This window comes from Nyctibius grandis, chromosome 9 (genome assembly GCF_013368605.1).
Source record: "Nyctibius grandis isolate bNycGra1 chromosome 9, bNycGra1.pri, whole genome shotgun sequence".
NCBI lineage: Eukaryota > Metazoa > Chordata > Aves > Nyctibiiformes > Nyctibiidae > Nyctibius > Nyctibius grandis.
Genome location: NC_090666.1, coordinates 32,261,366 through 32,274,096, shown reverse-complemented (window position 1 = coordinate 32,274,096; position 12,731 = coordinate 32,261,366). Strand labels below are relative to the sequence as shown.

The following is a 12,731-nucleotide window of genomic DNA, read 5'->3' as shown; positions in this document are numbered from 1 at the left end:
GCGGGAAGCCCGGCCCACCCCCACGGCCACACCCGCCGCCCGCCTTATCCCCGCCCCTTCGCCTTCTCTCCTCCGATTGGCTCCTCGGCTCCCATTCTCCGCCAATCCCCGACCGCGCTCCGCGACGTCGCTCCTTCCCCTTCCCGCGCTTGCTGCCGCCGGCGCGCAGCAAGGAGCAGCCAAGGGGGCGGGACAGGGGCAGTCAGCTCCGCCCCTCCCGCAGCGGCCGTCCTGTCCGTCAGCCAGGCAGGCTCAGGATTGGCCGGCGCGGGGCGCGCGCCCCGCGGGAAGGGGCAGAGCGGGGCGGCGGGAGGGGCCATGGCCAGGCCGGGGGCTGCGCGGCCCTGCAAGGTGGGTGCGGGGCGGGGGTCCGGGGGTCCCGGGGCGAATGGAGCCCCTCCTTGTCTGCAGTCGGGTCTCAGCCCTCTCTCTAGGTGCCTCGTGAGACCCGGATTTGCTCGGGGCGGGGAGAGGGGTGTCCCCGCCGCATGCGGAGCGGGGCGATCAGCGGAACGGCTCCTGAGGGGCAGTCGGGGCTCCCGGCGCTGGGGGCCTTCGCTGTCCTGGGCTCAGCCCAGCAACCAGCAAACAAGCGTGGCCAGCAGATCGAGGGAGGCGATTCTGCCCCCTTGCTCCGCTCTCATGAGACCCCACCTGCAGTGCTGGGTCCAGCTCTGGGGCCCCCAACATAGGAAGGACATGGAGCTGTTGGAGCAAGTCCAGAGGAGGCCACAAAGATGATCGGAGGGCTGGAGCACCTCTCCTATGAAGACAGGCTGAGAGAGTTCGGGCTGTTCAGCCTGGAGAAGAGAAGGCTCCGGGGAGACCTTCCAGCAGCCTTCCAGTACCTGAAGGGGCTACAGGAAAGCGGGAGAGGGACTTTTTACAAGGGCATGTAGCGATAGGATGAGGGGAAATGATTTTAAACTGAAAGAGGGTAGATTTAGATTAGATATTAGGAAGAAATTCTTTCCTGTGAGGGTGGTGAGACACTGGAACAGGTTGCCCAGAGAAGCTGTGGGTGCCCCCTCCCTGGCAGTGTTTAAGGCCGGGTTGGACGAGGCTTTGAGCAACCTGGTCTAGTGGAAGGTGTCCCTGCCTGTGGCAGGGGGGTTGGAACGAGATGATCTTTAATGTCCCTTCCAACCCAAACCATTCTATGATTTTATGAACCCTTCCTCAGGGCTCGGTGGGTTTATGTGTGGTGGTAAGGGGCACCGCAGAAAGGTTTCTGTTCAAGGATTCTTCCACCGTGGTGTATCCGTGGTTTCAGCAGTGACCGTGGTTTATTCTTAAAATCCCCAAAGTTTAGGTGTGTATTTATAGAGCTTGGTTTCAGTCTGACACGTATGTTTGTATTCCAGCCTTGACCATGTCATTTAGTGAATTACTGTATCTGTAGAATGCTGCAGAAATTAATGAAGCTTCATGCTGTAAAGGCATGTTTTGTGAAATGAAAGCTACAGGATTCAGGCCCTAATGGCAGCAGTGGGCTCCCTCCTTGTTCTGAGAGCTGTAAATTTTGCCTCAGCAAGCGTTTTTGCCATTAGTGGGTGATGGTAGTCTTCAATTATCTTGTGAAAGTACTTCATGAAAATCAAAGTATATTTCTGTAATCAACAGGTACTGTCTTCTGGAAGGCTAACAGGAGCAGCGAAATTAACAAACGGAAGAAAACAGTAAGACCTTAATCATTAATACTATCTAAAATTGAGTGTAAGCATGAGCGTTTGGGAACCTTATACTTGTCATACCTCACAACTAGCCAAAAATTCTTTGTATATATCAGAAAACATTTTTAGCTGAAAGGCAGCACGGCCAGGTTCTAAGCAGCCAATGAATAGACAGACACAAACTGAATAGACATTTTATCTGTAGAAATACAGGGTTGACTGTGTTTTATTTGTAAGATTGAGTTTGTATACTTACTAGCTGTACATAAGACTGTTGAGTAAAGACTGAATTCTCCTTTGAATAAGTTGTTAATATCTCCTAAACATGTTTGTTGCAGCACTGCAAAGTTTTCAGAAAGCAAGCTATTCTGTTTGTTGATAAAATTTATCTACTTTATTTTGCTGTTGTTGAATAAAAGTAAATTTTTAACTTTGCTGCATATTAAGGAGGTAGTATAAACAGTGAATTTTACTTTTTCAGGTTTGGCTTAAGAAAAGGATGTCATTCTGATGTGGAGTCTGGATATTCTCTCTATTCCACTGACTCTGATGATCAGGTAATTAAATGACTTTTTAATACAGTCATCTCTGTTATCTAAAGAGACAGGAAATTGGAATACCTTGAATAATAGAAGAAAACCAGGTTAATTTAGATACTACTGCATCTGGACTAGAAATAGCTCCTGCAAAGCTAGCAAGAGTGTCTATACTGCATCTTGCAGATACATGCAAGTTGGCTTTGTGTGCAGTGAGTTTGGCTCTGACAAATCTCATTAAGGCACAGGATGTATTTTGTGAACACAACTGTGCTGTTTATGGACTAGAGCTGACCCTGGCAGAAGTATAGCCGTTTTTGTTAGGTTTTGTGCCAGAAAGAGTGAGTTGTATGGAGTCAGTGCTGCAGTGCTGTTTTCTGTGTAGTACTGAGTCAATTATCTCCAAAATAGAAATAAGCTATAGATAATAGCTTAATTGTACATGGACAGAAGAATAAAAACCACACATATGCAATTACCAAGACGTAAAATCCAGCAAATGGACACGTGTGCAAGAACACAATTTAGGGTTTTTTTGCAAAAATTGTGTGTTTGCAAACTTTCACGTAATTGCAAAGTGATGCATGGAAAATGACATGGTTTTGCTGGTTATCAGTTGTTCTTTTTCAGGTGACAGAGTGGGGAACACTCACCTCTAAAATAGTGTCTTGGTTTAATGAAAGAACAGCGATGCTCGTTTTCTGACTGCTGTGTTCTTTGTGCAGGTTGATACTATTCATAATGGACTTGACCGTTGTGCAGCTTTACTGAAGAATATCTTACAAAATGAGGCTACAGGTTGTACCTACTGAAAATTTAAGTAATATTTTTAGTTTTTATAAGACTGTTTTGTTTTGTTGACTAGTTTTTCTTTTGACTGGTACTAGGAAGGGAGACTATCCATAAACAACCTGGGAAAACAACTTCTGTTAAAATTACTTCCAAGCCTTTGCTAACCAAAGGAAATACTTCCAAGAAGAAAGGATTGAAAAAAAACGTTACTCCTGCCCATGTCCGAAAAGAAATAGGTAAGCGGGCTTTCTTGGGCTTGCTTTTCTCTCGAACAACATTGAGAGAATCCTCAACTTACTGAGATAGAACAAGGCTTCGGATAATTGTCGTTTGTTGTAGGTTGATCCGGGGCTGGATCAACAAAAGGATGTAAGCGTTACTCATTGCCTTTTAGAAACCTTAAATGTTTACTAAACAGTTACTAAAATTCAGAATGTTTGAGCTTCATCTACAAGGAGGAAAGTTGAGTGCATACAAATACCAACATCACCAAATTTAGCTGGTAGGAAGTGCAGAGGAGAAGGATAATACCCATGCCCCATTTCTCTTGGACAGTGAAGCATTACAGTGCTTGGTCTCTGTTTGGGATACACAGCTATAAACTGTCCTGGAGTTGGGTGTCCAGCCAGGCTTTTCTCAAAGATCAGTTTCTGGAAACAGGAAAGTGTTGCAATAAATAATAGTTCAAGTGGTTTAGAGGCCAGAGCACTTGAGTGGAAAGGTAGGTGGAGTGCTCTAGGCTGAGTTGCTCTCAGTGAAATATTTCACTTTTTATTAGTGTTTCTCCCTTTCTCCACCCGATTTCTTTTATGTGATTTCTAATCCAAGTAGACAGGTGGGGCCTATGGACTCGATATGTAGCAGAATGCCTATTTTGTGAATTGTGCAAGATGAGCACGTAGCTGATATCTTTCCAGCGCTATAAAAATACGGAGTTTTAATTACACCAAACATAAGAAAATTAGGTTTGGAGAGTGCTTTGGTATGGGTTCTTCCAAATAGTCTAAAAGCTTAGGAAGCAGCTAAGCAGAGATTTTAAGAACTGCATTTTAGAACTGGCCTTCTGTAGGATTAAATCTCTCTGCTACCTTCAAGGACGGCAGTCTGTCCAATTGGGTTAGGCTGCTCTGTCTGGAAGAAAAAAATGATGGATTAATTTGCTGGTGAGTAAAAATCTGACTGGAATCTTAAGCCATAGGGTCTTTTGGTTTTCTTTTTCAAAGGAACCTGCCACAGTCTGCCTGATGACACAATGGGTTTGTGTAGATTGAGAAGACAGACAACTTTAGCTGGGTTTTTTGTTCGTTCCTTCTTTCTTTCTGTATAGTGTCAGCATCAAATAGAAAACTTGTCTCGTCCGCCACACCTTCTACCGAGAAAGAACTTTCCAGTGCAGCACAGAATCAGATGGTTCAACCAATTCATGTGCCTTGCGGTCAACACTCTCCTGTGATGCATCAGAAACTGTGCGAGCATGTGCAAACTCAGATATCTCTGATAACTGGCCAACCACCACAGAACAGTAACGAAATTCCTACTGTAACCCCTTTTCCTACCTCAAATCACGGTTAGTGAAACTATTAATGTAGAGCCTGCTATTTTACTGTATGAGTTTTGCCCAAAATTGTCCTGATCTATGAGTGTTGTTTTCTTTTAGGATGTCAAAATGTTACAGCTTTTAATTATCGATTACCTACCTCCACATCAGCTCTGTCCCTGCAGCATTCAGCTAATCCCTTATCTACTCAGTCGGTAAGTAACAGTTTGATTTGGACTATTAATAAACTTTTTCAATTAGCACTGCCTGTTTATTTATACATTTATTTAGGTGTGTGGGTTTTCTTGGGTTTATGTAATAATTTTCCTTAAAGAAAAAATTTGCATATTTCAACCTATAGTGTTGAACAGAATAAATAATGAGAGAAAATACTGCTGATTAAAAGACAATTTATGTAGATGCCAAAAAATGAAATTAGAGGCATTTCAGTTGGCTGCTTATTTCTGCATGGTGAATTCTGTAACGGACAGCAAACATGGAAGGTGCAGGAAACTGTTCATTACTGTTAATAATTACATTCTCAGTAATGCACATTAGGATCATTAACCAACTCCTGATAAAAGAAATCTTGTGTCATATGTAGCTTTTCCCTGCCAATGATCAAGTTGATTATTTCTTCAGACACTGTGTGTTATCTTAGAGCCACATTTTAAAATACTTGTGTATTTCAGGGTATAGATTAGAACTAATGGAGAGTACTAACTGCCACCTTGGGAAATGAGGTAAAGGGCTTGCACCTTGAAACTGTAAGGCTGTAGGCTTACTTTCCATCTACAGGCAGTCCATGTATAGCTAGTGCTGTCCTTGACTTTTAAGAAATTAATCTACTTAAAATATTGAAAGGTAACAGTGTTGTCTTTTATTTTTTTTTCTTCCTTGTTCTGGTCTGATTCAAGGAATGAGTGTTCATAAAGCAAAAAAAAACCAAAACCATAAAGCTGCTGAGGTTTCTTCTTTACAGAACAGCTGAAAAAGAGCTGTGCTTTAATGTGGCCAGTAACATTTAAGATAAAGGTAATCTAAGCCAGTGTTACATTTTAATTACTCCTTAATATACTGGAAAATTATGCAATTAATGAGTTGTAGTTGCTTTTATAATTTGCAAAGAATGGTCAAGACTACATTGAGTCAGACAAGAGTTTGTTGTTTTTTTGAGATTTAAAAAAAATCATGTTGATTTTTTGTTTAATATGAATATTCTTTATGCAGCATGTTCCTGTAGATGGTGGCAGTGAATGTGTGCCAGAGATGGGAAGACCTGTGGTTTTCCCGGTAGTTTCTGCTGCTCCTACTACTGCGCAGATACAGTCTGCCACTGCTCCTCCTAGTGTGATCCCTTGTATAGCATCAGGTGCATTGAGTAACTCTGCAGTGCCTACATTCATCCCATCGTCTTCTGGCAGAGAGATGATCCCAGACCATGAGCAACAGATAAAAGAAGCAGATTTGATAAGATGCATACAAGCTCACCTGGCCCTGTTACAATCACATGAAACGAAGAACAGCAGGACCGAACAGAAGCACCATCATCATTGCCCAGCAAAACCTAATGCTTCAAGTAACAAGGAGGAGGATACCTACGAAGAACACACTGAGGACATGGTCAGCGAAGAAGAGGAACTGAATGTGCTTGAGGTAGCTCCAGTGAGAGAGACAAGCTGTAAGACAAGTTTTGTGAAGAAAGTTCTAAAATCTAGACAAGAAAGTCCAGAAGAAACAGCCCGTAAAATTAAGACTGTAAAATATCTTCTGGGAGAGCTCAGAGCACTGATAACAGATCAAGGTGAGGACATTTTCATTGTGCAGTAGAGTGATTACTTACAACACAAGAGCTGCGTTAAATGAGTGAGCACTTCAGTTTCTCAAAGTTGTATGTGTCAGATGATATGTGACATCTTAGAGTGATTTTCCACAACTTCTAATAGCTTCATGGGATCATAGAATGGTTTGGGTTGGAAGGGACATTAAAGATCATCTAGTTCCACCCCCTCCTGCCACTGGCAGGGACACCTTCCGCTAGACCAGGTTGCTCAAAGCCTCATCCAACCTGGCCTTAAACACTGCCAGGGAGGGGGCATCCACAGCTTCTCTGGGCAACCTGTGCCACTGTCTCACAGTAAAGGATTTCTTCCTAATATCTAATCTAAATCTACCCTCTTTCAGTTTAAAACCATTTCCCCCTTGTCCTGTCATTACATGCCCTTGTAAAAAGTCCCTTTCCAGCTTTCCTGTAGCCCCTTCAGGTACTGGAAGGCTTCTAGAAGGTCCCCCTGGAGCCTTCTTTTCTCCAGGCTGAAGAGCCCCAACTCTCTCAGCCTTTCTTCATAGGAGAAGTGCTCCAGCCCTCTGATCATCTTTGTGGCCCTCCTCTTATCCAGACTGAAGCTCATGTTTCACTCTGGATAAGTATTAAATTATTTTTTGAAATATTTTAACATTATCATAACAGCTAGGATAAAGATTGTTCTCATTTCATATGCAGTGTTTTCCCGTGAGAAAGGGAGCAATGTAGATAGATTGCAACAAGCAGTCTCAGCAAGGTTAGTTGGAGAGATCGTGGGTTGTGAGTTATCAAGAACCTAAAGCATAGTTTTCATAGTCAAAGCTTAAAACTTTTAAATAAATAAAGATGAGGTTTTCTTGAAAAAAACATAGATACTATTATATCACTTCGTAGATAGCTTAATTGCATATAAAATATTACTGTCATATTACAGGTTTATATGTTTATGGGGTCTTTTTTTCCCCTCACCTCTTGCAGATGATTCAGAAATGTTGAGGTTGATGAGTGAAATAGAAGACTGTGTATCATTGCTCCCAGCTGTAGTGGGAAGTACGAATATACAAGCTGAAATAGCACTAGCTTTACAGCCTCTCCGAAGTGAAAACGTCCAGCTGCGTAGGTTAGTAACTCGTCAGTGATTCTGTATTTACTGCAAATGTGTCTAAAGCATCTTTAACTGATCTGTTCTAAATTCCGCATTTTAGCATTGTTATGGTATATTACAGCCCTTTCATTCTGTCTATACAGTATTTATGTATTAAAAAGTGTGTTGGTAAGGCCATATAATTTAAATAATTAACACAGCAAGACTTAGTTAATACTGATGTTTTAGTAGCATCAGTTACATCATGATTGGGCCTTTGTCTAGGTGGGATCAATGTATCATTCTCTCTGAAAACTGGAGTATCAAGATAGTTAGCCTGCTTATATTCTTTCTGTAGTGTATTCTCAAATGCAAAAATGTCTCTCATTTCAGAGGAGCTCTCAAATATATAACTGGGTAGCACTTTACTTCAGAACAGAGGGAAAGATATTTACCGGAACTTGCAAAGTGTCTTTTGTGTTTAAGAAATGATAGGAATGTAAGAAAAATGCATTATTAAAACTTCTTTACTATTTCTGAAACGTTCTATGACATTTAATTCTCAGTAGTGACTTCTTACCAAACATTTAAAATGCAGTGGTTTTGAACTTGTTCTGAACTTTCTGAATTTGTGCTTTCTCACAATTCACATTTAGGAGACTAAGAATATTAAACCAGCAACTCAGGGAACGAGAAAGAAGTGAGAAGACATCTGGACAGAGCTGCAACTATGAATGTAAAGTACTAATAGAGAATGATGCCGGTTAAAGCTTTAACAAAAATGCCCCTATTTAAGTAGAGACAGACATATAAAGATATAGACATATAAATAAAAAATAACAGTATGTATTGTGGCCTTTAGTGGCAACTGAACTAAGTGTTGTGGGTCTAATCATGCAACTGCATTTGCATGGATTGTTGTACCTGTTTAGACTCCACATAGTGAGACTCAGCTCTTCAGCTGCTGAGCAGATTGCTTTTCCTTATGTGCCTCTTAAAATGAAGATGACATATTAGATAACTAAGAAGAAAGCCTGAGTTTTATCTTGCCACCTCAAAAAAACCTTCTTCTATCTGTAAGCAAAATTTATGTTACCAAGATTATTTAAAAATTTAGTTTGATTTAGAAATTCGAACTGTACCACACAAAACACTTAAACTTTTGACGTTTTACTTTTAGTAGTAGTTTCTTTGCAGTCCTTGAATATGATGCTCCAGAGTCAATTGAAAGAGTCACTGAAAGGCCTTGAGTCACTGCAGGCTAAAAATGAAGAACTACTTAAAATAATAGAAAGTCAGAAAGAAGAAAATAAACGTCTTGCAAAAGATATTCAAGACAAAGAAGAAGAACTGCTTGAAAACAAACAGCATTATAACATTCATTCCACCAAGCTCAAGATTGGTACGTGTTTTGAATTTGTTTATTTTTCATTTAGGGTTTTAAAAGAAATGATAAATTCTTCTTGGTGTTTTAGAAGTGGAAGAGGCATTAGCAAACGTGAAGAGCCTTCAGTTTAAGCTGGAAGCTTCAGAGAAAGAAAATAAGATTTTGGGCATAACGTTACGTCAGCGTGATGCAGAAGTTAACAGACTGCGTGAATTAACCAGGTACTAGTGGCTAAGCTGTTTTTTTGCCTCTTGACGTCGCTTTTTTTTTTTTTTTTCATACTTCAGGTTATTATAATCTTAGTATTTTGGTGGTAGGATGTCATGTAGGCTAAAACTTCTCTTTGTAATTACTTGTGCTACAATGGTGCTATAATTTTGTTAAAACAGAATTGTCATGCTCCATGACTTGAGTTCTGTTGTAAAGTAAAATGCTATCTGCTGTAACTTGTGTGAAGTTGTAACTCTTAATAGCAGACCTGCCGATAAGGAGCTCCATGGGAAGCGCGTTGACCTGAAAACCTACGGGTATTTCCCTTGAAGCTGTAGAATCTGGAAACTAACTCTTAACATGAATTAAGGAGGGATTATTTTTTTTTCTTTCTTTCTTTACACTTGTTCGGAAAGTGGTCTGTTTTGAGAAGAACTTGCAGAAAGATCTGTCTTCAGGACCCACAGCAAGCTATTCCTGTGGGAATGAGCAGTCCTTTCTTTAATGGTACACACATTTGAAGTAGATTATGGCCAGATATTAATTATGGGTAAAGGTAGGAGTTCTTGGATCACTGAATGAAGGTGATGTTACTCATAACTTTTTAGAACTATTACTGTGATTTTATTTCATCATAGTTTTTTATGATGAACATGGTGGCAAGCTAGGAGACTCCAATAGCTTTTTGCACATGCAAAGTGGTATGTACATAAAATTTGTTTGGACATGATGTGCGCAGGAAGTTAAAACTGTTGTCTGTCTTCTTTATAGCTGTTACTGATTGGAATGGCAGAGTATTTTTAGTCAATGCTTCAGATTCTTTAGCAGAAGTTTAGACACGTTACACACTATAACTACTATACTGACCACCAGATGGTAGTATAATGATGTCTTATTACATGTGTATATGTGTATGCTATATGAGTAAGTATTTAAGCATTCGGTTCTTTTGATGTAGCAAGCAGAAAATGAGAAGAATTATTTCTTTTATTACATTTTTTTATTTAGATGCAATGGGAAGAATAATTCAGAAAAAATTCTCACTGATTTTGATAACTGTTTCTATATACTTTGTAAGTTTCTTGACGATATATTTTGTAGTATACAAAGCAGGTAAATCGGGAATAATCTCGAACTTCAGTGGGTTGTGCTATTTTAGTTGTTTTATAGACACGTTTCTCTGAGCTGAAGAAAGAAATTCAAGACACTTGGAATTGGTTCACATTTATACTACATTTTATGACAACGTAGAAAGAATTGTAACTTTGCTGCAGTCTGATAAATCTAATGTTTTGGTTTTATATAAAAGTTTTTTAAAATAGTTGCTAAAAAATAGTTAATCTGATTAATTGATCTTAACAGAACCTTGCAGGGTAGTATGGCCAAGCTTCTGTCTGACCTCACAGTAGACAACATTAAACCGAAACCCGAAAAAGGACTCTCAAAGTCTCTTTTGGAAGACCATGAAAAGCAGATACAACATGATCTGTTTCCTGGGAGTACTTCAGTAACGACTTACCTTAAAAATTTAGAAATGGATCATATTTTGACAGATACAGAACTTCAATTTTCAAATAAAAGTGGAGAATTAGAAATGCGAAATCTAGCGTATGAGAAGTTGCCTGATGAAAGAAGTAAAATAAACGGTGCATTCTCAGAAGAAGGAACATCAACTCCCAGAATACTACCAACCTCACTGAAGCAAGATGCAGAGACAGTTAGTGATTCTGGGACTTTACTAGATGACCAAAACAAGTTGGATGAGTCTGTTTATATTCCATTGACTAGCAGTGCCTCAAAAAAACAGTTGCCAATCTCTGAAAGAACTGGTGTGGTACCCCACGGTAGAGGGGCTTGTAAGATGTTGGACTACCACTGTGAGCTCTCAAACTCTGTGCAGAAGAACGGATGTGAGATATCAAAGGATCCAACTCTTCTGGATAAATTAAGTGCCGGATACAGTGTGAAAAAGAGTATGGAAAACAGACTTGAAGTTACAGGGGATAAAGTGAAGCCAGAAGGAGACAAAGTCCAAATGAGGCCAAAAGGTACTCCAAGGGGAGCTGCAAAAGACTTCACAGACAAACCAGACCAACCTCAGCCTGGTACATACCCTTGTGTACCGATGCTATTTCCGAAGGAGATTGCTCGGAAAAAAGGCAGTGAAATAGCTGATTTTAGTTTCATTTCATTTGATGATGTATCAAGGAAGTCTGAGTGGAGTGCATCCTCTTTCTCAACATTTACTTCTCGAGATGAAGAGGACTTTAAGAATAGCTTAGCAGCCTTGGATGCCAACATAGCGAAGTTACAAAGAACTCTGCAAAATAGCATTATGAAACAATGAGTATGAGGAAACAAAATGGGGTGCACTTGTTTGAATTATTTAGGTTTTTCTGAAGGATGTTGATAAGTATGGTACTCATACAGATATTTGTATTTTTTGGTGTGAAACAAATTGTTCCTAGCTGTTTAAATTATGGATGGGATTTGTTCCTCATTAAGCCATGGTGCTGCTTCCCTTGATGTGTACAACTTGAAATAACTGGTATATATGCCTTTTTTTAAATTATGACTTAGGTTTATACTCTTTAATTGCAAAATTAATTCTTAGAACAGCACTTGATAACTGTTTAAGAAACTGGTGTGCTGTTAGCAATACACTTTGTCTATTAAATGATAAAGTACACTTGTATGTTTTTTCTGCGTGCTTTTTCAAAGTAGCAAGAACAGCATTGAGAGAATGCATTTGAAGTCAGAGAAATTTTTATTTCATGATAATTTGACTGTTATAGAATTAGATGCATAGTTCTTTTCCTTGATTATGACCATATATTTCAAGAAACTAGCTCCTTGTTCTGGTTCACCCTGAAGGTGTGCGAACAGTAGTGTCAACATCAAAGAAACAGGTGAACAGGACTTCTTATTCAGCTGCATTGCTTAATCCAAACTGGGTTTAATCAAAAAGTGGGAATTTAACTGGTGAAAGTGGAACTGCCTTGAACATAAAAAGTGTTCTGCCTTGACTAGGTAGGTCTTTTCAAGTTTGTGGGGTTTTTAAAGAGGAACTTAGGTGCAGAAGGCTAAATTAACCTTCCTTGTTTAGTCAATTTTTTTTCTTCCCCAAAGAACAATTTCAAGGTACCATACATGGGCAAGAGGTTCCACGGGTTGAGGCCAGGGAAGAGCTAGCTGCAGAGCAGCTCTGCAGGAATGTTGAGAGTTACAATTGATAAGTCAGGAACATGCTGCCATTATATGGGATTTGCAGTATATGGTAGATCCTATAAAATACATTAAATAATCCTTTTTCACTCATCACTGATTCAACTCAATTTTCAGTTTTGAGCATTGTACTTGAAGAAAGAAGTTGATGAAGTGGAGAGTCCACATGAGGGTAAGAAAAGAACCATCAAAGTTCTGTTCTTTTCTACAACTCTGTTTTATGTCATAGTTTTTACAGATGTTTGATTTTGTCTAAAGTAGAAGAGAATATAGTACCAGTGGATAAACACAGAGGAGCCTGATGCTGAGAAACAGAAGCACTAAGAGGCTTCAGCTGATGCAAAGGAGACAAATTAGGCTTTAGTGAAAGCTGGTGAACCAGTACAGGTAGTGAAGCACTAGAATATACAGTGTGAGGAAGTCATGGAAATTCCACGGTTGTTGAGGTGTCAAACATCTTTTGTGCATGAATACAGAGTCTGG

The 12,731-nt window shown here is 39.9% G+C and overlaps 1 protein-coding gene across 2 annotated transcripts; it reads left to right on the top strand.

Annotated features, from left to right (window-relative positions):
* The first annotated feature begins 298 nt into the window (after window positions 1–298).
* CCDC14 (coiled-coil domain containing 14) lies at window positions 299–11,565 on the top strand. 2 transcript variants are annotated; one of them, XM_068407788.1, is made up of 13 exons: window positions 299–351; window positions 1,624–1,679; window positions 2,155–2,230; window positions 2,935–3,007; window positions 3,097–3,237; window positions 4,329–4,568; window positions 4,659–4,753; window positions 5,769–6,342; window positions 7,321–7,462; window positions 8,083–8,162; window positions 8,610–8,828; window positions 8,902–9,034; window positions 10,386–11,565. In XM_068407788.1, the coding sequence occupies exons 1-13, from the start codon at window positions 319–321 to the stop codon at window positions 11,368–11,370; spliced, it is 2,847 nt and encodes a 948-aa protein (XP_068263889.1). In that variant the 5' UTR covers window positions 299–318; the 3' UTR covers window positions 11,371–11,565. The 2 variants fall into 2 exon arrangements, with proteins under 2 accessions (XP_068263889.1, XP_068263888.1); XM_068407787.1 differs by having other exon boundaries at window positions 8,607–8,828.
* The last annotated feature ends 1,166 nt before the right edge of the window (window positions 11,566–12,731 follow it).

Excerpts from the sequence above, each read along its gene's own strand:
- CCDC14 (XM_068407787.1), top strand. The coding sequence starts at position 319 with ATGGCCAGGCCGGGGGCTGCGCGGCCCTGCAAG. Across the intron at positions 7,463-8,082 it reads GAAAACGTCCAGCTGCGTAG|GAGACTAAGAATATTAAACC; the intron begins GTTAGTAACTCG and ends ATTCACATTTAG. Across the intron at positions 9,035-10,385 it reads AGACTGCGTGAATTAACCAG|AACCTTGCAGGGTAGTATGG; the intron begins GTACTAGTGGCT and ends TGATCTTAACAG.